This window comes from Cydia strobilella, chromosome 7, assembly GCF_947568885.1.
Source record: "Cydia strobilella chromosome 7, ilCydStro3.1, whole genome shotgun sequence".
Lineage (NCBI taxonomy): Eukaryota > Metazoa > Arthropoda > Insecta > Lepidoptera > Tortricidae > Cydia > Cydia strobilella.
Window position 1 is genome coordinate 12,050,945 of NC_086047.1, and position 23,336 is coordinate 12,074,280.

Consider the following 23,336-nt stretch of genomic DNA (forward strand, 5'->3'; position numbering starts at 1 on the left):
AGGGTGATGAACAGTTATTACTGTCGCAAATATAGCGGTGACCGTCAAAACGTGGAGATACTCATCGGATTACTTCAATATATTTATGGCCCTTTAGAATAGAACCAGAATTATGTGAAACCGGTTTAAAAATACATACATATTACGTACCAATGTTACTAATCGCATTTTATCTGGAGCACAACCCCATTAATTACACCACCTTTTTAGACCCAAATCCCCCTTTGTCACAGTCTACGTATATGTAGTTTATAAGTAGTTACTTTTATTTATTTAATAAATAAACTTTTCTCTTTGGCCCTTTGGTTGACTTTAGAGAATGCCGTTTAGCATTCATTCCGCCATTTGTACATTGTTGTATATGTTTTGTTCGATAAAGTTGTTTTCTCATTCCCTCTACTTTTTTGAAAGGCTGTCGAATGTACGTTTTGACTAACACGATACAAGGTTTAATTTCGATTAAAACTAAGTGTGGATTTGAAAATAAACACTTCCAGCCTGTGCGGTTAGCAACAGGTGGACGCCATCAGCATCACAATGAACGCTGCCTAAGATCTAGACATTATGATATCCTGAAGATGAATTGTGCAGAATAGATAAGGCTTGGAGTAATCTGTTTGTTCGTGAATTTGCATGTAATTATGGTCCTTTTTTCTTGATGAAGAGAGGACTGTACAATATATCGAATGAAAGCATATAAAAATATTTCTATTTTCTAATAAATTCGCACACAGTACTGACTATGTTAATTATAAGTAGATATGGAACATTTTTACGGCTCATAAAATATCAAAAGATATAAACATTATTTAAAGTCAACCAACGAGCGCATTGTGTTAATGTGCTGCATATCACACGTCACTTCACACAAAAACCTTGTTTCGGAACCGAAAAATTACTATTTAAATCTAAGATTAAAGATTTTATTTGAAAGCAAAACGACAACAAGTCTGTAATCATATTTTTTTGGCTTCCGTCGTATCCATAACAATTCTCGATCTACCAGATTCGCTTTGTTCTATTTATTGTATAAGCACTTGGTTTTATTTCATGGTTTGAGCTTATCTCGCTGTTCTTGTTGCGCCCTTTACTTTGACGAGATTTTTTCAAATAGAAACAAAATACGTACTTACGAATTCCAACCTACTATTATTTTGGCTAAATAATCGCCAGTCGTAAATTATAGGGATGTTATTCCGAGTTCTCGTTATGAGGTTAAGATTCTAGTAAGTCGTACGTGAATCATAGTGAGTTGCTGTTTGTTGTGAAAGAGCTGGGGAGACAAATGCTTTACGTTGGCAGTCGGCAATAAAAGATATCGTGATAGATATGAGAGGATATCTTCCTAACTCGTAAAGGGGCCCACTGACTATCAGTCCGCCGGAAGATATCGGCCTGTCAGTTGTTCGGAACTGTCAAATTTTTGTTCTAACTGACAGGCCGATATCGTCCGGCGGACTGATAGTCAGTGGGCCCCTTAAGTAATTATACATCATAAAGTTGACCTAGTTGTTGTTTCATTGTTGCAAAGTCAGCTAATGTTTGCGGTTTTAATAATAACTAGGTATGTCTGTGACACGAATCGCGCACGGAATACGACAGAGCTTTTATAGATGAGATAGTATTGAAATAGCGTAGATTGAGTGACAATGCAAAGAAAAAGCCAAGTGCAAGCGTGATTATGTGGAAGTACGTGGCAACAGATATTTAAAAATGAAGTATTGATTGCATATCATTGCTCAGTGCACCTCACTTGCGTAAATGTATAATATAAGTATGAGCGAGATGCACGGCGGCGATTGGTGTCAAATCAATATCAAATCACGTTCAGATTTTAAAAGGTCGATTACAGCTCCTGATATAATCTTGAGTAGCTTAAGGTATAAAATTGTTTCTGACTGAAATGTTAATAAATTTTGAAAGCCTTCAGTCAAGGCAGCTAAACTAAACAAATATTGTCAAAGCAATAAAAATGTGGACGGCGACGAATAGAAAACCCATACTCGTACTCGCGTGTATCTTCATTTATTTTGTGTAGGTAAATCAATATTTTAGAGAAATGTTAATCTCGTTGGTCAGCTGTTTAATCGTTTTCTCCAGCGAACACTAAGGCCCTATTAGGGCCCACGCTCACTGATAACGTTTGGCACACAATTTCACTGCTAGATTTATTACCTTTCCGACGAAGGTGTGGGCGGTTGTTGATAAAACTGGCTAATGGTGTGCCTCGTAATCGATATAGGCGCATTCATTATAAACTTACGAGATATAGTAATTGAATTATCAACGGTAATATGGAGCACCCTAAACATCTTGTACAACTTTTGACATTCATAGTTTAGTTCATGTATGAAACTGTGAACTGTTTTACGATCTCGTTCTGAATTAAAGTATTTGGCAACACCTTATGACTCCAGTCGGCTACCTATTAGGTATTTAACTGTAAGATTTTGAATATAGCGCATTTTAATTCGAAATAAGTAAAAATAATCAAAACTATTGATGCTTAGTGCTTCGCACTTTTTTCTTTTTGTCACTTGAACCTATTTTTATATCAAATGTTGTGGGCTTTGTATGGTGCAATTATTATGCCCTAAGTAGGTGGTATTACAAATTATTTTATATTATATAATAAATCATAAATACAGTAAAATCTATTCGTATTTTAATTTTGAAATGAAAAGGAAGAATATAAATTATTTTCAGTTGCACTTAACAGTAAATATTTCAATGAGTTTGCGCATAAAGCCGTATTCCTAATGTTTTGTCGTTTTAAAATAAGTGAATCAACCGACATTTTAAACTTTTAATAACGCAAATCCCTAATAACTAATTTTCGGTTATGGATTTCGGTTATCGGATCTGGTTTGATATCGGGATTAATAAAATTAGAAGGAACTTCCTCAATATTTTAGGCAAGTGTGCCTATTTACAATTTCAAGAAGAATCCAATGATTAAGTCTCAAAGTTATTACTGGGGTCGGGAATCTATTTTTTTTAATGTTTAATTACTGGCTTTAAGTATCCTATCTATCAAGTTCTAGGGAGACGCGTTTTCAAACCAGTTCATCATGTGGGAGCTGCATTATAATATAGTCTGACTAGATTATATAAGATCTTACTAATAGGTTCACGGATTTAAGCTAGAAGATTTGTAGCAAGATCGCAGATATTTCTTAATAGCAAATTAGTACAGTTTCCATTTTAAATTTACCTATACGTACAAAAATAGATATCTATCGATACGGACAACGCCATCGATATATCAGAAGCGTAACAAAATCGATTGAAACTATTATTGAAGCGATTATCGGTTTAAAATTAAACCCTTGAGATGCCAGTGTTCGCTATAGCCATTTGTTCCGTCTGGGATGCGGTAAAAAAAAGTATACACGTGCACAATCGAGAATAGCTTTACGTAACACCTTTTATTCGTTTCTCGTTTCGTTTCTGCTCGATGAAGCCTGATATTCGTGATAATCTAGACATTAAAATTGCGACGCTTAACTTCAAACTCTGGTAAAACCATTCGACCTTCTTAGGAAATATCTACCCTATTACGGTAAGGTGGGGTAAAATTAGACATAGTTTATTTTGTTTGGCAAACCAAACAGTATGAGGATTCCAGGATTCCATGCAAGTGATAGTCCCCGGTGATAGTCTTACCCCTCCTTACCTTACCAAAATTGCTAAGATCGATTCAGTTTCAAAATCTGACAGTTGGATTTACCCGAGTTTGAAGTTAAGCGACTCAATTGATGATATGATTTCAAGCATGCTAGCTTGTTTTGCTATCCTTGTATTTTAATTTCTTGCTATTTATGATACTTAAAATATGTACACAACAAAGTGTTTTTTTGTTGTTCCTGGAGTTAATATTTGATTTATTTTCTTTAAATCTGTTTAAATATGGGTATATAATTTACTAGTTTTTAATAGCTTCAAATTCGTACATTTCGTTAATGTCTTTTGTTTCTTTGACCTGCAAAGGTCAAATGTTAAAATCCGTATCGGAAACAGACCTTCAATCCCAATGTAAGTAAATACCAGATATGATTTCAAATACTTTCTCTACGAAAAGGTATGCTAAGAAAAATCTTGCTACATCTTCAAGCAAATCTACGTGTGTATTTAAAGCTTTGCAAACAAGTCAACTTCCTAGCAAATAACGGGTTGTCTCGTGTGAAAAAATCTTGGGACAATCGACATACGCAAACAATCAAAACAATAATTTGGTTCAAACCAAAATCAAACCTATGATAAGCTCTTATAATTTAAAATTTAGGGCCGGTTGCACCAAACTGTTTGTCATCGTTAAAGAGTTCGCTAAATTGTATTGTATGGAAAGTTTCATAGTAAACCGTCGCGGCGCGCCGGGTGACGTTGATCAGTCTGTCAAGTGCGGATGGTGCAACTGGCATTTAGACTAATAAATTAATGTTGTTCCAAGAAAAGTAATAAGAATAAGACAAGTACGAATTGAAATAGTTTGAAATACTTTATAGGGTTGATACAATAGTACATTATGATATAAGTAGCACACGTTGGTCATTACTCGTACACACGAGGCGATATTGTGCGCACGAGCTGTAAGCGAGCGCGCAATAAGAAAGCCGATGTGGGTAATGACCAATGCACACGCGTTTTATAAAACGTTTTTCAACACACTTGCGAGGAAAAAAGAAAACTTATAGATTAGATATTTTATTTGTCAAAACAGGAAAAGTACAATTTTCAAAATGGTAATAATTGCACCAAAGCGTGCTGGGCTTGTAGGCCAGTTCATTGAAGTAAGCTATTACCCTATTCTCAACAATTTTTCCAAGAAAGACTGGGCGTTTTTGCTGATTTTCCATTGTATAAAAGTTTCATATGCCGCCAATTATTTTTCACCCGATTTTGATGGTAAAAGGCTATTGTTCTCGGCTCTTGCCTCTATTAGTATTACTGGCAGCTTCAATTTTATGTGTTCTTCATTTTCAATGCTTGAAAATGACATTTTCGTCAATATATAAACTAAAAACATGCAAAACTATTCCAATTTTATGACAAATACGGAAAATAGCTGGCGCGTTATGTTTTTTTTTACGCACGATTCCAATGCGCGCGCAAGGCAAAGAATGCAAAGATGCAACGAAATCGACAAACAGCCAATAAAAAATATGAAAAAAGGTAATATTTTCGTATTTCTAACCGACGGATGGAGATCAAATCGATAAAATGTTATGTTTATTCATTAATATAATTTACGAGATAATTTAATCTATAAATTATGTTTGGTGATATAAAACCTCTTTGAACTAACATTTGAAACCTAATAGTTGGGTAAAAAAATGTATTACTCGACCAAATTAAGAAGGCTCCGTTTCCATGCATAATTATATATTATTAGCAGTCAGTTATTAGCACCTTCTTAACTCAGTCGGATAATATAATGAAAAAGCACGAGTGTTATAATATACTGAAAAAGCACGCGTATCTAGGATTATGAGCCAAAAATCGGTTTAATAAAAACGTCGTTTAGAGCAAGTGTGTTTGGGAAATTTTAATTGTCGTCTTGTCCATTATTACCATCCTATTGCCATTACTATTGCGGCAATATATAAGCCTTATTCTCAAATAGTTCCAAGCAATCGTTAAATACAATGTAATTCACACAAGCAACGTTTGTGACAAAAATATCGGATTTATTACCTTCAAAAATACACCGGGCGCGCGTTCGTCAGCTGAAATCATAAATAAATAATAAATAATAAATAAATCAGTTTATTAAAAGACAACATAGGTCCACACATTACAATGTAACAAAGCATAATTACAATTAAATAAATTAAATTAAATTAAAAACAGAACAGAGATCAGTAATATTTTACATATCTATTTACTTAAAGCACATGTGGAGTGCACTACAGTGGTTCAGGTATGCCCCATCTAACCTGTCAGCATACATGGCCAGGATGCTGTTGGTGCTGTCCCTCACCCTGCATAACAATGAAGCGGCTCTTTTGCGCATGATGGCAGCAAAACTATCCACGCGCGCCTCTGCAAACATTGTTGATGCGCTGCAGTAGCGAGGGAGCCCCATCAGCACCCTAAACGCATTATTATACTGTACTCGCAGGGCGCTGTACTGTCTTTGCGTGTAGTTCACCCACAGGCTGCTGGTGTAAAAAGATGTACAAAAGGCTCGGAATAATGTTATCTTCACTGTCGGTGAGCTACAAGCGAACCTGCGGGCAATCATGTTCGCTCTAACAGCCAGCGCCCTGCGCTCCCTCTCGACGTCAGCACCGTCCTTGAGGTCAGAGGTAATCATATGTCCCAGGTATTTAAAACTGCTTACCAACTTAAGCGGGTTGTTGTTTAGTTTCAATAATGGGACTGTTGATGGACATTTACCTCTGACTCCAAACACCATCAGTTCACTCTTAACAGCTTAGCAGCACTCTTAGCAGCAAAATAAAGTTTTGCCATCTCAAGGATTTCTGAACTAAACAAATTACGAGTGATTAATGGAATAGGAATATATTCTTGCATCAAACGTGTTTAAATTATATAAAATAATGCACTCTACTTACGCGCTGGTGGCCTAGCGGTAAGAGCGCGTGACTTGCAATCCGGAGGTCGCGGGTTCAATTCAAACCCCGGCTCGTACCAATGAGTTTTTCGGAACTTATTATGTACGAAATACCATTTGATATTTACCAGTCGCTTTTCGGTGAAGGAAAACATCGTGAGGAAACCGGACTAATCCCAACACGGCCTAGTTTTCCCTCTGGGTTGGAAGGTCAGATGGCAGTCGCTTTCGTAAAAACTAGTGCCTACGCCAATTCTTGGGATTAGTTGCCATGCGGACCCCAGGCTCCCATGAGCCGTGGCAAAAATGCCGGGACAACGCGAGGAAGATGATGAACGCACTCTACTTACGCAAGGTTTGTGGGGATTGTGCTTATTGTGACGCCCTAGGTAAAGCATTTGTAACAATTATTTTTTAACAAGCAGAAACGTCTGCGATTGGAAAAATTACTGCCTCGGGTGAGACTTGAACTTACGGCCTCTGGATCGAGATCCTGGGAAGGCAGTAATTTTTCCACTTTTAAATTTTATTTTATATTGAAAATACATAGTTAAGTATAAATAAATAGATTAACGAAATGTAAGGTACTGGTAGAGATTTATCAACGAGATTTATTATCTACTCTAGTACGTATCTTGTCTATGAAAATATTGCCAGATACTACCTAGTACAAATCTACTTTGAAAAAAAAAGTTTTGCATATAATCAAGTATAGAAAACTATATAATGTGTTTTAAATAGTTACAACAATATTTACAAATATTTACAAAATAATATTAAATTACATTTATGATTAATATGATTATTGATAATAAAATCTGTTATTTTAAAGCAGACTTGTTAGGTAAATAGAAGTTTTGAATTCATTACACTTTTTAAAGTTTTTCCTTAGAAGTCCGTTGTATCGTGTAGGTATTGACCGATATCAAAAATTATTTTATTATTTGATAGACAGAAATACCTATTTGGTCCCATTTTAACAAACTTCTGGTTTGATAATAGGAATTTTTTAATAATTTAAGCAAGCATATTAATCGATTTGTACTGTTCCTCCCAGATCACATTAGCACGGTTAGCGTTATGCCTAGATTTTATTTGATGAGATCAAAAAACTCGAAGTTCGGTATTTTTAATTAGGTACCTACTATACTCAGTGTGTAAAAAATTACAATTGAAATTGTTCTGTGTTTTTCAGGATCGTGAAAGCAACCTAACGGTGCCGGCCCGATGGGAGGACCGCAACTTAAGAAACTACCTCAATAAACCAGGCATTGGTAAGCTAATCTAATATACGTATTAACATCATTAAAGAAACAGTTGTTCCAATGTCACGCCATTATCCAAAATCAATTATTAAAATTCAAATGCCGTTCCTGGACTTATTTCGCAATTTACGCAACCAACAAGCCACCACTTTTCTCTCTTCCATTAAACATTAAAAAAGTCCAAAAAGAGCAGTAGGTATTAGTTAGTCGCGTGGTCAGTCGATATTATTTTTGATATCTCCAATCTCGTGACATGCCCGTAAAATGTATGCCTTATTTTTTCACTTCAGGTTTATTTTTACTTTGAATAGCAAACTTTTCGAGTGTCCATTGACGACATTGCATTACTATTTAACTAGGTATTTTAAATACTCGTCCTGCAGAGAATCTACTCTAATATATATCTCAGTCATCGTGCTGATATTTTTTTACAATGAAATTACCTAATAAAATAATGATACCATTTATTTACTAAATATGTATTCATAATTTCCAGAGAAAGTTAGTCGATGGATCGGCGGAATCTACGACTACGCCGCGCGCGCATGGAAGTGGGGCGGCGAGCTGCGCCCCATGCGGTACCAGTCCTTCTCCAAGATGAGGAAGCGCAAGCCAGATGAGCTGCAATGGAACTGCATCGCCATGGAACCTGAGCTGCTCTACAGGCAATTGTTTTATATATTTTGAGTGTTGCCGGTACCCGTATAAAAGAAACAGTACCCCATTACACGCGTATTAACTCACGAACGTGTCACGGTGCTGTCCTGATTTTCAATTACATAAGACACATTATGCATGTAAATCTAACGCTAGATGCCACGACGCTGGATATATTCGTGTGAATGCGCGCTTAGGTTTACTCTAATTATTAGGTGAAACTCACCAAAGTACCTACAGTGGAATAACTGTCTCTTAGATAGGTGCCTAAAAACAAAACCCTCCTTTTGTCAATCGGGTAATATGACAAAAACTACTCCTACCTAATACCTATATTACGAAAAAACCAACCTCCAGTCTCCTGTTAAGAGAAAGCATATTAAGGATACAAAATTAAAATCTGCAAAATTCAAATACCTACCTATAGTGTACCTACTAACGTCTTTTTTTCCATTGTGATTTCAGACAGATTGGTTTCAGTAGTTAGGTTTCATAAACCCTGTAAATTATTACCCGTAAAAGCCGCTTAGACTAAACAGTTCGTACGAAACTGGAAGGCGACCTCCATAGGAATAATTGCGAAGTTAACACGTGTGTTCGTACACGTCCCATTTGACATTATTTTATTTAACCGTAGGAGATCCTTTATTCCAAAGACCTATCGGACGGATTTATGCGGACGTGGACCAGTTTTGGAGCATAGCTGCTGTGGGATCTAAGTCTGGGGAGGGTCATGATTTTATTAAGTATACCAACTAAACTACAAAAGTTGAGATGAAAGAAGACGAATACATCAAATAAAATATTTTTCACCACACCAACTGGTAAAGGCCCCTCTTGATTGTTCAAAAACTAATGAGAAAGATGCATTTTATCCACATGTGGGGCAAAGTAATCAGATGCAAATTTTGAGTTGTTTCCTTGGTTTGTCTGGGTGTGTTGGCTGGTAGAATTTACTTTTAAACGATGATTGTGAAATATATTTTTTTATTGCGTTCATATGGATTTGATTTGGTTTGATTGTTTTGGTATTTCATAGTTAGTATTTTCCTCGAGTAGTGTGGTGAAAAATTTTGTGTTTGACTCGGAGGCAAAGTTTGTTTAACCCTCGTGCCTAGAAACGATCGCTAAGCTCGTGATTTAATTTTGCAATCTTTCGCTTGCTCGGGTATCAACATTAGTAAGAGCGGTTAAACAACAACTTTGCCCCCTTGTCAAACAAATACAGATATAGTGCATAAATGTTTTCCATCGTATTTTCTCGGAAAAGTTCGTATTTGTCATGCTAGTTCAGTCAATGTCAGTACTTTTTGTACCGAGACTGACTAAAATAGCAAGACACGTTCGTAAGTTTCCGTGAAAATACGATGGAAAATAATCATGCACTACATCTGTAACTATTTTATAATGTATTAATGTCAATATGCAGACAGGAAAATGCGTACTAGGTTTGTATTCAAGAAGCGGTCGTCCACTATCCTCTTATAAGCCAAAATATGCGCGCTGAAAATAGAACCTATACTTATCTATAGTTTCTTGATACCTATGGAACTAAGCAAGTACATATATGTTAATATAAGTCCTGGGGGCCTACCGCGAACCACGTTCGACGTGTTGCCTACCTGTCACACTTACGTACGAATTTAAAGTAAGAAAAACATTACGCATCTTAATTAACAACAAAGCAGTTTGTAGGCCTGAAAATAAGAAATAAAAAACCGGCCAAGTGCGAGTCGGACTCGCGCACGAAGGGTTCCGTACCATTACGAAAAAACAGCAAAAAAATCACGTTTGTTGTATGGGAGCCCCATTGAAATATTTATATTATTCTGTTTTTAGTATTTGTTGTTATATCGGCAACAGAAATACATCATCTGTGAAAATTTCAACTGTCTAGCTATCACGGTTCTTGAGATACAGCCTGGTGACAGACAGACAGACGGACAGACGGACAGGCGGACGGACAGACGGACAGCGGAGTCTTAGTAATAGGGTCCCGTTTTTACCCTTTGGGTACGGAACCCTAAAAAAGTACCTACCATAAATATTGTTATGTTATATATGAGCCAAATAGCTTGAAATAAATGAATTTTAATTTATTTTTAATAAAAAACCGGACAAGTGCGAGTCGGACTCACCCACCGAGGGTTACGTAGTTTTTATTATTTGTTTTTTATAGCGGCGACAGGAATACATCATCTGTCAAAATTTCAACTGCTAGACAGTTGTCACGGTTCATGAGATACAGCCTGGTGGGTGACGGACAGACGGACAGACGGACAGCGGAGTCTTAGTAATAGGGTCCCGTTTTTACCCTTTGGGTACTGAGCCCTAAAAACCCGGCCAAGTGCAAGTCGTACTCCCGCAGGAAGGGTTCCATACCATTCCGTAATATCGCGCAAAAAACGGCAAAAAATCACGTTTGTTGTATGGGAGAAAATTTCAACTGACTAGCTATCACGGTTTATGATATACAGCCTTGTGACAGTGGTGACAGACAGACAGACAGACGGACACTGAAGTCTTAGTAATAGGGTCCCGTTTTCACCCTTTGGGTACGGAACCCTAAAAATAAACGCTCCACAATGACACTCGTACAGATAAAGGAAAATAAATGACGATCCTTACGAAGCATATCATTCCTCACCGAACAAAATATCCCATTAAGCTTGCATATTTCACATATTCGCGTATCTAACGCAGTATTCTCGATATCGTAATGGCGTGTTCGTGACAGAAATAAACGGTCTCAAGGGCACAAAGATGGTGGGCCCTTTTTGTCGCTTTCGCTCTAAAACCTCTGACAATATACACAGAAATTGGTATTAGTTACAAACTTGGAGCGTTTTTGCTTCTGTAGGAAATATTGAAAACTGCTAGGTGAGATCAAATATTACGTGAAAAAGCTCACTAAGAAATAAGCAGGGGAATTTGAAAGTGCCGGCATTTTGATAACTCAATCACCTGCGTTTTTATAACTTAGTATATTTGACCAAGCGTTAGCGAAGGTGTCCGTTTCAGCTTAAGCTAAAATTCTTTATGTCCGGATGTTCTCCTCTACAGGTCGCAATTCTCAACCGATTCATAAGTACATTTATTCCGTTTTAATCTATGCTCGCGAGATCTACAGCTCACAGAGCCAATGACTTAGTTTAATCCTGTTAGTAAGTATGCATTATAATTCTAAAAAAAAGAAACAATAGCTGCATAGTTTGTTGTATAAAATATATTCATATGAGTCAAATATTTTTTTCCTCATGCTTACCAACTTTTTAGTGCGTCAGCTAAAACGACAATGGTGTGTTGTTAGAAGTATTAGAACAAATTAAATTATTTACAGAAAACCTGCCTAGCCTTAGCCTTAGCTTAGCTTTAGCTTTAGCCTGGGGCACTGGAGGCCTTGGTCACATTTTCTTAGTATATGACATTTATTTCAGTTTATAATGGTGTGTCGATTTTTAGGGTTCCGTACCCAAAGGGTAAAAACGGGATTACTAATACTCCGCTGTCTGTCTGTCTGTCCGTCTGTCACCAGGCTGTATCTCATGAACCGTAATAGCTAATAGACAGTTGAAATTTTCACAGATGATGTATTTCTGTTGCCGCTATAACAACAAATACAAAAACCAGAATTAAATAAATATTTAAGTGGGGCTCCCATACAACAAACGTGAATTTTTGCCGTTTTTTTGCGTAGTGGTACGGAACCCTTAGTGCGCGAGTCCGACTCGCACTTGGCCGGTTTTATTACTCGTTTTGACTGAAACACTTAAAACGCCATTAGCGTTGCAATCTTTTTCGTAGGACACCCGGTATGTATTTAAATTCCGCTGTCATTTACAAATTACACTCTACTACATTAGGACAATTCCAATCGTCCAATACCACGAAAAGCAATATCTATAAAGTTTACGAACGCCGTGATGCGATATTGCCATTGTGTAGTTCAAACCCTTGTTATATTTCTACTCTCGTGACCCATAAAGCTTTTATGAGCTTAATTTTGATTAGAACGAGTAAACTTTGCAAAAATAAATCATAGCTGTTCGAACTACCTGATCTAGAATACATATAATGACTATACATATGAGTAACAATTTTATACCAAGTCAAATAATAAGTATATTTGGAATTCGGAGATATTTCAGGTTTGACGTTTTAGGCAGAATAATTAAATTTTAACTTGGACAATTCCAAATAGCTTGCTACTTATAAAAATGTAGTATAATACCGCGGACACTGCGTTAACAGCTTGGTAATTCAAAAGAGTAACATTCGTTCTCTAGCCACCCATAGACCTATAAAAAGGTCTCTCATTCCATTCTAATTTGCATTTGACTTGGCATGTTTTGACGTCTAGGCGGCTAGAGGATAACAAGATCTCAGACATTAATACCTACTACCTATCTATGATGTAATTGGCAGGTAGGACTAACTACCCACTCTAAATTTTCCAGATGGGCACCCGCAAGCTGCTACGAAAGCCGGCAGTACATCTGCAAAACTAAACTAAAGTACCACCGGCAACGCAACGCAATCAGCCGCGAACGAAACGACCCGCGAAGCAACGACGTGGTGACCGCCAACCCGTCGCTGAACCCGCTCAAGTCATACGACCTGCGTCCCAGTGCGCTCCGGGCCATGCCGAAGCCACGACGAAACAAGCGAGGACCGCTCCGGCCGAGTAGGAAGCTCACCCGACCTTTCCCTGGGTAAGATTGCTAAAGAATTATTTACATCTCTCCTGCAGGCGTATTTATTACGGACGTTATTGATGAGACAAAGCGACATTTGCTCACTTTTTAACATTCTATTACGCTAATAACTGCGACTATCATAACGCAATCAGCCGTGACCGCAACGACCCAAACCCAAGTCCAACGGCGCGCGGCGTGGCGAACGCCGACCCATCGCTGAACCCCTTAAATTCGTACTCAATTCAATAATTTTACCCCATGCGTTTGGCACATTAGTCTAGAATTAACAACTTACAGGTGCGCATAACTCCTAAATAAAATAACAAAACACAAAAGTACGAATTTACTCTAATAAACATTTAGCCATTAATTCGATTAAAGTGTGTAATAAAGAACGATATTAGTTTTGCTAGTAAGTGGATACCAGCATGTTAACTGCCCATTTGATGTGGTCCAGTTTAGGGTAACGAGGGTTTTAATGGCCAATAAATCTTTAGTGCCTACTTTTGCTTCGCGAAGTGGTTACAAGTTTTACAGATTTGTGAGAATAAGACCGGTTATACAGTTGGCTGGAAATAACTTAATTAGTTTACATTAATAATTGTTACTCGTATGTACCGCAAAATTGGCCCTGATGTTCTCGGGAGGTCCTACTATTTTGTCCAGTAGAACCATAAGGATGAACTACTTATTTCTGTTAGTCTTTTTTGACATTTGGCTACGGAAACCTAATAAAAATGAGTAAATCCTATGTTTCAGATATCAGTGGAACCGCCGTGACCCTGAGGGCTCGTTCCAACGAAACGCCGAGCTTCTCACTTCTGGCCGCACCGGTCTCAGCCCCCAACAAGTCAACACTCACCTAGCGCGGCTTAAACATTTACGAGACAAGCAGCTAAGGAAAAAGAGAATACGTGACCGAGATGACTGGCTAGTCAACGAACCCAAGCAAAACATGGCGCACACACACGCGAGGACGTACACTGTGGATAATAACATCAGCGCATTGCATCCAAAGACAATAGTCGAGGAGTTCGATATGATGCCGCCACCATCACCCATCGAAGTACGACCAGCACGCCAAATAAATTACGATTAATTCCATCTCGGCATTTTAAAATGCGTTTACTTTAGAATGTGAATTCTCTTTGAAATAATTTAATGACTTTTTGGGTCACTTTGAAAAATTAACTGAGTGAGAGTTTATTTTTGAAAAGACCTGTTTTATTTTAATAAGTGCACTCTTCTTATCGCCACTTTGGACTCCGTAGTTCGGATCTGCTATGTACTCAGTAAGTGTTTATAATAAGCAGAAGTTAGCTTATTTATTTGCGTTTGTAATGTGAATGTGATCGCTTAGTTATAGAAATGTGTAGACTTTTTGTGTTCTTCTTCTCTTTTCGTAGAGTAGACAGAACGTGACGATTATTCTTCGAAGAAATAATGAGACATAGCTATGCTCTAGCCAGCCAACACTTGACATTTGTGGCTTCCTCGGAGCATTCCGCTTTTTTTAATGCAGACAGCTATCCTTGTAGTAAGGAAAGGGTCAATGATTTCACCTACTCTGCCGCTGATAGGGTTGGCTGGCCCAACTTTAGCTAGTCATTGCCCGACATAGGGTAAATGACAGCAACCAACATTTACAATGCTGTCTTGTATCTCTACCTTCAGTGTCAACGATTAATCATTAAGTCATATTTTGTAAACCATCTCATTTCGAGTATTAACTTTAACGCTATCGTCATGTTTCAATTTAGGTTAAGTTAGCTTAGATAATCAATATCACACACACGAGCCAAATAATTTGTTTTTTATTTTATATCCTCTTATAAAAGTAATACCACAGACTAAAACAGGCACAGTAAATTGGCACGTTTGAAACATCGCTCTGATGTTTCAAAACATAAATTTGCTTTTTAGATTTAGAGACTAAAATTAATTATATTTTTGTATTTATAAACAACTAGTCAGTAAGTGCGTTTATTTTAAAGATTTTCTATTGTAAGTACAAAATTATGTATGTTTACAAACATGTGTTATAAAGCTATACTTGTGTAAAATAAAACTAGCGTACTCCCATTATATTCCATAAAATATTTGTCTGATTAATTTATATATTAAGTATGTTTTTTATATATCTTATTTATGTTAGACTTATGTAACTAGCATAAAGGATCACTAGCATAGAGTTACCTCTATAACCTAAAAAGTATTCATTAGTTTTAAAAAACTGTGTCGTACTTTACATTGGCATTTCAAATTTTCTTAGATTTTAAATAATTAGGGACACTAGTGTGAATCTTCGGAACAACATTCACAGTCATTTATACATAATTTTTAATAAGAATTGTCATTATGCATAAAGTGACACATGTTTTACGCTGACATTAAAGCTAACCGTAATGCCCTTAACTTAATATGCCCGATAAACTTATTTTCTAACTACTTACATAGGTAAGTACCGTTTGTCGGGTACTAACTGCAACTACTAAGTATTGTGTATCTTATTTTATTAGGTAGATATTTAAATATCAAAGTAAAACATGGAACACGAAAAGGCATTTGTTTTTGTTATCTCATAAATATATAATTATCTTCATAATAATTGTTATTTATAATATAATGAAATGAAAGCATAGTAGTCGTGGTCTAGACTGTAGTCGTGGTTAGTGCCAATAATTAAAATCCTCGCATTTATGTTAAGGATATTGTACGTCTTCGTCGTCTACTTTTAACAGAATATTTATTTACCAACCCATCGGTAAAGTTTATTGGTTTCGTTTGTTTCACAACAAAATAAATGTAGTAATTTATTAATTAATTTACTCCCTATGTGTTCATTGCCTTTTTCTTAATTTTCATTGCCGATGATCAGTATATCGAGTTGGTCAATATCTATTTTCGTACAGTCAGCAACTGCCCAGAACTTTTTGAAAGAGCGTGTGTAGATCATTTTAAACACCCCGCACGTTCAGCGACTTCTGCTGCTGACTATGCCTAAGTATCTCCTGTTTGTGTATGATACTTTCCGTAGAATGCTTTTAATTAAATGTATGTTTCATACCAATGGCTGTAGGTACGTAGATTTATCAATATAACCCTGCTCTTACTAATGCGTACCTAGCAGGGTTTAATGCCATATAATGCTTCAGCAATATAGTCTTTCGCATTTGATTAGTAAATCTTAAAATTTATATGTTTTTGTAGATATTACTTTAATGATTAATCTAACTAAATGAATAGGTACCGAGTTGCGGTTATAACCCCAAGTTCTGTTCTAGAATATCTAGTTTATTATTATTTTTTATCCTGCTAAGAAATATAAGTAAATAAAGATTAAATACCACCCTTTTCTGATTTTATAATCGTTGAAATGTCAACCACGGGCTCTATCTAAAAAATTGTGAATATTGGGTACCTACACACAATCACACATTAAATGTAGATAACAAGTACCTACCAAGAATCATTAATAATGATGCTTATACTTGGTACACCTTATTTTATATTGTAAAGAGATTACAGGAGTATATTAATATGCATATGAAAATTAAAACAGAAAATTTTGAGGTATAGGCGAAATTAAAAATAGACTTTAAAAACATAAGTTCTTTTTACACAATACATATATTAATTTAACAAAATTCTGTGAATTCATCAGTAGGTTAAGTAAACTAAAGTGAGTAATTTCTTATTGTATTAATGTTTAAATTAATAAAGGAATCAGAGAAAACATTTCTTTTCGTTTGATCTTTAACTCCTTTTATAAAACACATATAGGTACCTACATATTAATTAGCAAACCTAAAAAGTACCTCTCATACAGTGTTGCCTATATCCTAAATTTAAACCCTGTTTGAAGTACCGGGCCTAAATGTTCATTTTTAATTATAACGTATACAGAGCATTTTATAAATCGTACTAGCGGTTAAATGACATAAATTACCACTAACTGGAACAATCTAATCCACTATAAAATCCACTAGCCACTAAAACCAAAATTTTCCCGCTGTAAGGCATGTCTAAACCACCAGATCTAGTGGAAAATCCACTAAGTTGGCAACACTGCTCTCATATAATGTAGTCGTGTAAAGAAAAAAAAAATAACACGGATCTTCCTCGACATTTAAAATATAGTAGTTCAACGTGACTTCTTACACTGAGCATGGAACTTGCCTTGAGCTATGCCAACTTTGGGTTATGCCCAAGTTTGGGAACAAATCAAATTATTTTTATTAAATAACACTACTATATATAAATTAAAAACTGTAATAGATGACATATATTAAAGAAAAAGTGACGAAGCCCTCCAGTGGTGATGGCCGGTTTGGGTTATGCCATTTTTTTTAAAAGCGTATGGCATGAAAAATCTCATCCATCGAAAATTTATCGGGGAAAGCTTCTTATTCAGCTGTGTCGGTACTAATGGGAGAGGTCTTAGGCCTTTATACCAACTACATACATACTTGTCGTCGATAGACCGAAATGTTCAAAATTTCAGAATCGAGGCATGTGCCACTGGGTGTCTTGTCATTAAAAACATTACCACCCGGTAAACTTCCGTCATAAATAAGACTACAATTTGCCATGACCGACGACGTTGTCCCACCGATATATTCTTAAATGAACTCGACGTCTAACGCCATCTGGTGTTGAGTAGTAAAACTTTATGATAATAAGAACCTGATTCATGGGCTCGAAGGAAAGCTGACAGTATATTGGCAGAGCCGTGTTGTTTTCCCTAAACCGGGTGTGGCCTGTAACACTAACAAATAACTTAAACATATGTAGTATATATGTAGATTGTACACTCCTCAAACGATGACACTTTTCTTCAATAGCTTTTAAAAAAGCCGGCCAAGTGCGAGTCGGACTCGCGCACGAAGGGTTCCGTACCATTACGCAAAAAATGGCAAAACTAACGTTTGTTGTATGGGAGCCCCACTTAAATATTTATTTTATTTTGTTTTTAGTATTTGTTGTTATAGCGGCAACAGAAATACATCATCTGTGAAAATTTCAAGTGTCTAGTTATCAAGGTTCATGAGATACAGCCTGGTGACAGACAGACGGACAGACAGACAGACAGATCCAGACAGACAGACGGACAGACGGACAGTGGAGTCTTAGTAATAGGGTCCCGTTTTTGCCCTTTGGGTACGGAACCCTAGAAATCAAATATTATAGTTGGTCAAACCAAATTGTAAGTAATTCGGACCCTATCTTACAGTTTCTTTTTACAAAAATGTTGTCGACTGAACTGTCAATTGATATTCGTTATTTTCCATATTAATTCAGTGAAATTTATTTCGTTTTGTTTTTGTGTTTTATTGCGGTAATTAAACTTCATTGTTAGAATATCTTAAGAAAAGATGAGCGAAAAAGTGATGAAGAAGGATTACATTTTTTCAGGTTATATTTTTCCTCCCTAAATATGTTCTCACTGTTGAGGTGAAAAGTCTTGTGTACTACACGAGATCAAAGTTATTTACATCTCGCGTGTGCTTTTGAGTCCCTTGCACCGGATTCAAAATTAAGCACTCGAAGAAATATCAAAGTTTGCTCTCTTGTTGTACAAATAAATATTTCGCGATTTTGGGGTTGGTCCCATAGTAAAAGTTGCTCAGTATAATCCCAAAGGGAGGGGTCCCTGGCAACGGGAATGTGCTTATTTTTTAGCCACCGTGTAAATTTCAGGTAATTGGTTATTTTATTACAATAGTTTATTATTATATTTGGTCTAAACTCGACTGAAGTTAACCTCAAGGCTCATTGACCCTAGTAAAAGTATTGCCAACATGCAAAGCTGGCGAGATGTGGCGATAGTGTTACCATAGCTACCGTGTACAAACAACATCAGGGAATTACTTTTAATAACTAACCCTAGATTTTTTCGATCCTAGCTCATAATTAACATGTACGTACATACAATCATAGACCTAAGGGTGAAATTGGTTTATATATAGGTACCTATTATCTAGGTACTGTCACATAGACAATTTACGCACACACGCATTTAATTTTTGGTCGCACTTTTAAAGCCTGACAGTTGTTCTTTGTCATCCTAGTTCTGTGGGATTTTCACACAAAATTAGAAAAAAAACAAACTTAGAACTGAAACTCAAAATTTTTTTTTATAAACCCATACGTGTGGGGTATCTATGGATAGGTCTTCAAAAATGATATTGAGGTTTCTAATACCATTTTTTTCTAAACTGAATAGCTTGCGCGAGAGACACTTCCAAAGTGGTAAAATGTGTCCCCCCCCCCCTTGTAACTTCTAAAATGATAAAACTAAAAAATATATATGATGTACATTACCATGCAAACTTCCACCGAAAATTGGTTTGAACGAGATCTAGTAAGTAGTTTTTTTTAAATACGTATATAATAAATCGTAAGCCGCAATTTACCTTTCATTTACGTTTCACATAAAAAATACATTGTGTAAATTGTGTAATGTACGGAACCCTCGGTGCGCGAGTCCGACTCGCACTTGGCCGGTTTTTTTTAACTAAAAAATAAAGTTGTGTTACATATATTATACAGTGGTAGCAAAAAATATAACTAATAGTTCATTAAAAGCTCTACATTGTGAAATGAAAATCTCATTTTTCGAAAAAAGTGACTAGACATGTTCTTTCCGTGTACCCTTCATATGTAGTGCAAAAGTAGGAGATACGATTCAAAACTTGTCAAAAATCGATGAAAGCCTCGAGTAGCCCCTTAACCGCGTAGCTTGCTGCGATAGGCTAACCTCCTTATGGAACGGATTTGCATTTTTCCAACCAGTTTATATGTAGGAGTACCTACCTATATCACTCGGGTATTCACCGTGCCCGGCAGTTCTCTTTGCACACACTTCTAATGAAATTGAAATTAAATTGTATTCATAAATATGCTCTAACTCCTTCTCAAGATTAAGCTTAAGCGTGTAAAAGCGGGATGTACCTAATCAATATGTATAGATTTAACATGAATTGTATTGTTCACGGCAGAATGGAGTACGATCCGTTTATACATCCAGTAGCATTTTAAGACTTACAGGAATAGCTAGTTTATTGCGAGTTATATTTTCGTATTTGTCTCTTGTTTTAATGTCGGTAAGTTAAAACATTATTAATTAACTTTATCAAACTATAAAAAATATTTATATTACTGTAAGATTAAATCTTTAAGAAACTGTTTAAGTGATTCTTAACCGAAATATTGATTAATCTATGTTTTTAAGTTTTCTTTTTTATTTATTAATCGGTTAATGGTAAACTTAGTTTTCTACGTCATTCCATTATTAAGTCTATTCTGCATGCAATGCGAAAAACGTTACTATACCTACTGCTATGCCATATAATGTCATATTTTAGTAAGGCACATACGTTGGAGTTAGTTTAAAACAAGGGTAAAGCAAAAAGACCTTCGTAATTCCGAATCACGTACACGTATACACGTGATTCGGAATAATTTTTTATCAAATGATTTTTACGCCTCACACTCTAATCTGTTAAACAAAAGCCTTTGTTTCTTTTGTTCAGCGCGCGGCTACCAATGCTACCGCTACAGACTGAACGGGAACAAACTCGTTAAACGGGAAAAAGGCCACACAGGCAACCGATCGTCATTCATTACCCAAACTTGTTATCTCAGAATGAGATGTTACATTTTGAACCTTAAAATACTACGAAAACCTTAATGTAAAAGCGCTCATCTCATTCCATCTTATCCCAACGCACTTTAGGTATTTGATGGTATAAACAAAATAAGCATTTAATTTTTTTTTACCTTCTCGTTTGCGACTCCTATACTCATTACTCATAAAAAAATGTTTGCGTATATTATTTCATCATTGAATTTAATTGGTACATTACATTCCAGCCTTTCCTAAATCCTAACTTTAAACTGCCTGAAACTCAATTTGTCTATAAGGAAATCATTGTATATTATCCTTGAGCATTGTATTATTGATTTATTGTATTATGTATTAATTTTGACATGTAAACTTTTGACATAAATAAGAAAATTAAGTAGATTTTACTATAATATATTTTGATGAACTTATGCGCTGAATTTGAATGACTAACTGACTAATTGAGGCTTAAAACTTGACGTTTGTATTGAATTATTTAAACTTTGATAATATTTTGTAAACACGACATTTATGTAACGTATTTTCCTTTGACATGCATGAACTGTGTCAATACAAATTATTTTCACATGCCCTAAGGCCGAACATATCATGGGTCAATAATGTACACTTAATAATATCTACTGTACCATATGTTCTAGTGAATAAACTTTCATTTAATTTCATTTCATTTCTTGAACATGTATGTACTTACTTTAATTAATGTTTTAGACATGGTGGAACTAAAAGTAGCAACATGCTTTGCAATGTTTCTTTGCATCTTTAAAACTGTCCACGCTGAACCAAATTGCAGTAATGGCTTCGGGGCAACCGGACCCAACGTCATCTGTACTGCGGGAGCTGAACACTACGTTCTACGGAAAGGCCTAGTGTCGGATAATGATCGTACAACAGCTATAGTACTAAAAGGTTGCCGGATTACCAGTATTGAAGCAGGCGCTCTTAACGCCCTACCCGCTTTACAAGATATCGACCTTTCCCAAAACACATTGCAAGCTCTTACCGGAATGTTTGATCAAACACCTAATTTGCTCAAACTTAATCTAAGCAACAACAGAATAGAAAGCTTACAACTTAATATTTTCGACGCACTGACAAAATTAAAGTCTCTGGATTTATCAAATAATGTGATTTTGGGAAGAAATTTAGAATCTAGAATATTCGAAGAGTTACACCGCATCGAGTTTCTAGATTTATCTGGAAACTTCATGACTGGCACGCCTGAAAATTTGCTTAAAGCATTACAAACTATAAAGACTTTGAAATTGTCGAGGTGCAATTTGGAAGAAGTGCCCAAGTTCGCCACGCAACCTAATTTAAACTCTATGACACGTCTGACATTGTCGTCAAACCAAATTACCAGGCTTCACGACAAATTGTTTATCAATTTTGAAAAGCTTGAATCTATCGAGTTGGATGATAACCTCATCGAATTTATACATGCGGATGTTTTTAAATCTTTGAAAAACGTTAAAACTATTTCACTTCAATATAACAAAATAAAGAATCTTCCTGAAAGTCTTTTTAAAAGTTTAACTAAGCTAGGCAACATAAATTTATCGCATAATCTTATAGAATACTTGCCCGTTAACGCTTTTCGACATACCGGCCTGAAAAATTTGAACCTGGCCGATAATAAATTTACTTATCTTCAAGACAACTTCTGTTTGGAGTTACATAACTCTGGTGTGCGTTTGAAGAAATTTTACTTTAATCAGAACCCTTGGCAATGTGCCTGTTTAAATGACATTCTGATTGAAGTCAAGAAGATGGCTATACAATATAACGGGGCCAAATATATTGGACAGGAACCGGTATGCGTGACTACAAAGGAATTTAATTGTAAGAGGCAACCAAACTTCAATGAAGAATATATGGATTTGTACAATGACATCATTGGTTAAATAAAGTCATGTCCAGGCAACTGTGTTTTTCTGATTTAATGCAATTCTCCCTATACATAGTACATTTAGTAACACAGAATATGGTCCATTAATAATATAGCCCATACATGATTAGACTGGCTTAGAGCAATAAATCACAAGCCTTAACAACTTTATCGAATTAGGTTCGGTACAGACGGACTGCAACCCGGCTGCAACTTGTATGGGTTGGCGTGCAGTCGGCGTGGAGTTCCCATACAAATTGCAGTCGGGTTGCAGTCCGTCAGTATCGGCCCTTAGAGAGCTAAGCTAAACCTACGAACAAACCTACGAATCTGTATCTGAAAACTACTTCGTACGTGTTTTTTCTTAAGTATTAAATGAGAATTAAGGCGTTAGTAGACTTTAATTTTGTAAGTAGTAGTATGTTTTGTATAATTCAAAAACTGCAATCATGCCTAGCGTGGCATATTGTCATGTTGTTAAGGAACCGAACAACAAAGTTGCATTATTCTCTACCAATAGATAGTTGGCAGCAAGTACTTCTATGCCCTGACTGACCACCGTCACGCAAATACGCTGATCGCCATCATTTATTTTACTATTTACTGA

The 23,336-nt window shown here is 36.1% G+C and overlaps 2 protein-coding genes across 2 annotated transcripts in view; both read left to right on the forward strand.

Moving 5' to 3' along the window:
- LOC134743185 (uncharacterized) overlaps positions 1–16,934 on the forward strand; it is a 61,874-nt gene extending 44,940 nt beyond the window's left edge. The window contains exons 3-6 of the mRNA XM_063676566.1: positions 7,773–7,851; positions 8,339–8,507; positions 12,957–13,211; positions 13,956–16,934. Of these exons, the coding sequence (XP_063532636.1) occupies positions 7,773–7,851; positions 8,339–8,507; positions 12,957–13,211; positions 13,956–14,295 (843 nt within the window). The 3' untranslated portion in view covers positions 14,296–16,934. The remainder of the gene's footprint in view (positions 1–7,772; positions 7,852–8,338; positions 8,508–12,956; positions 13,212–13,955) is intronic.
- A 4,604-nt stretch (positions 16,935–21,538) lies between these two features.
- Positions 21,539–22,749, forward strand: LOC134743165 (carboxypeptidase N subunit 2-like). The gene has a single exon (XM_063676540.1). The coding sequence runs from the start codon at positions 21,555–21,557 to the stop codon at positions 22,743–22,745; it is 1,191 nt and encodes a 396-aa protein (XP_063532610.1). The 5' UTR covers positions 21,539–21,554; the 3' UTR covers positions 22,746–22,749.
- The last annotated feature ends 587 nt before the right edge of the window (positions 22,750–23,336 follow it).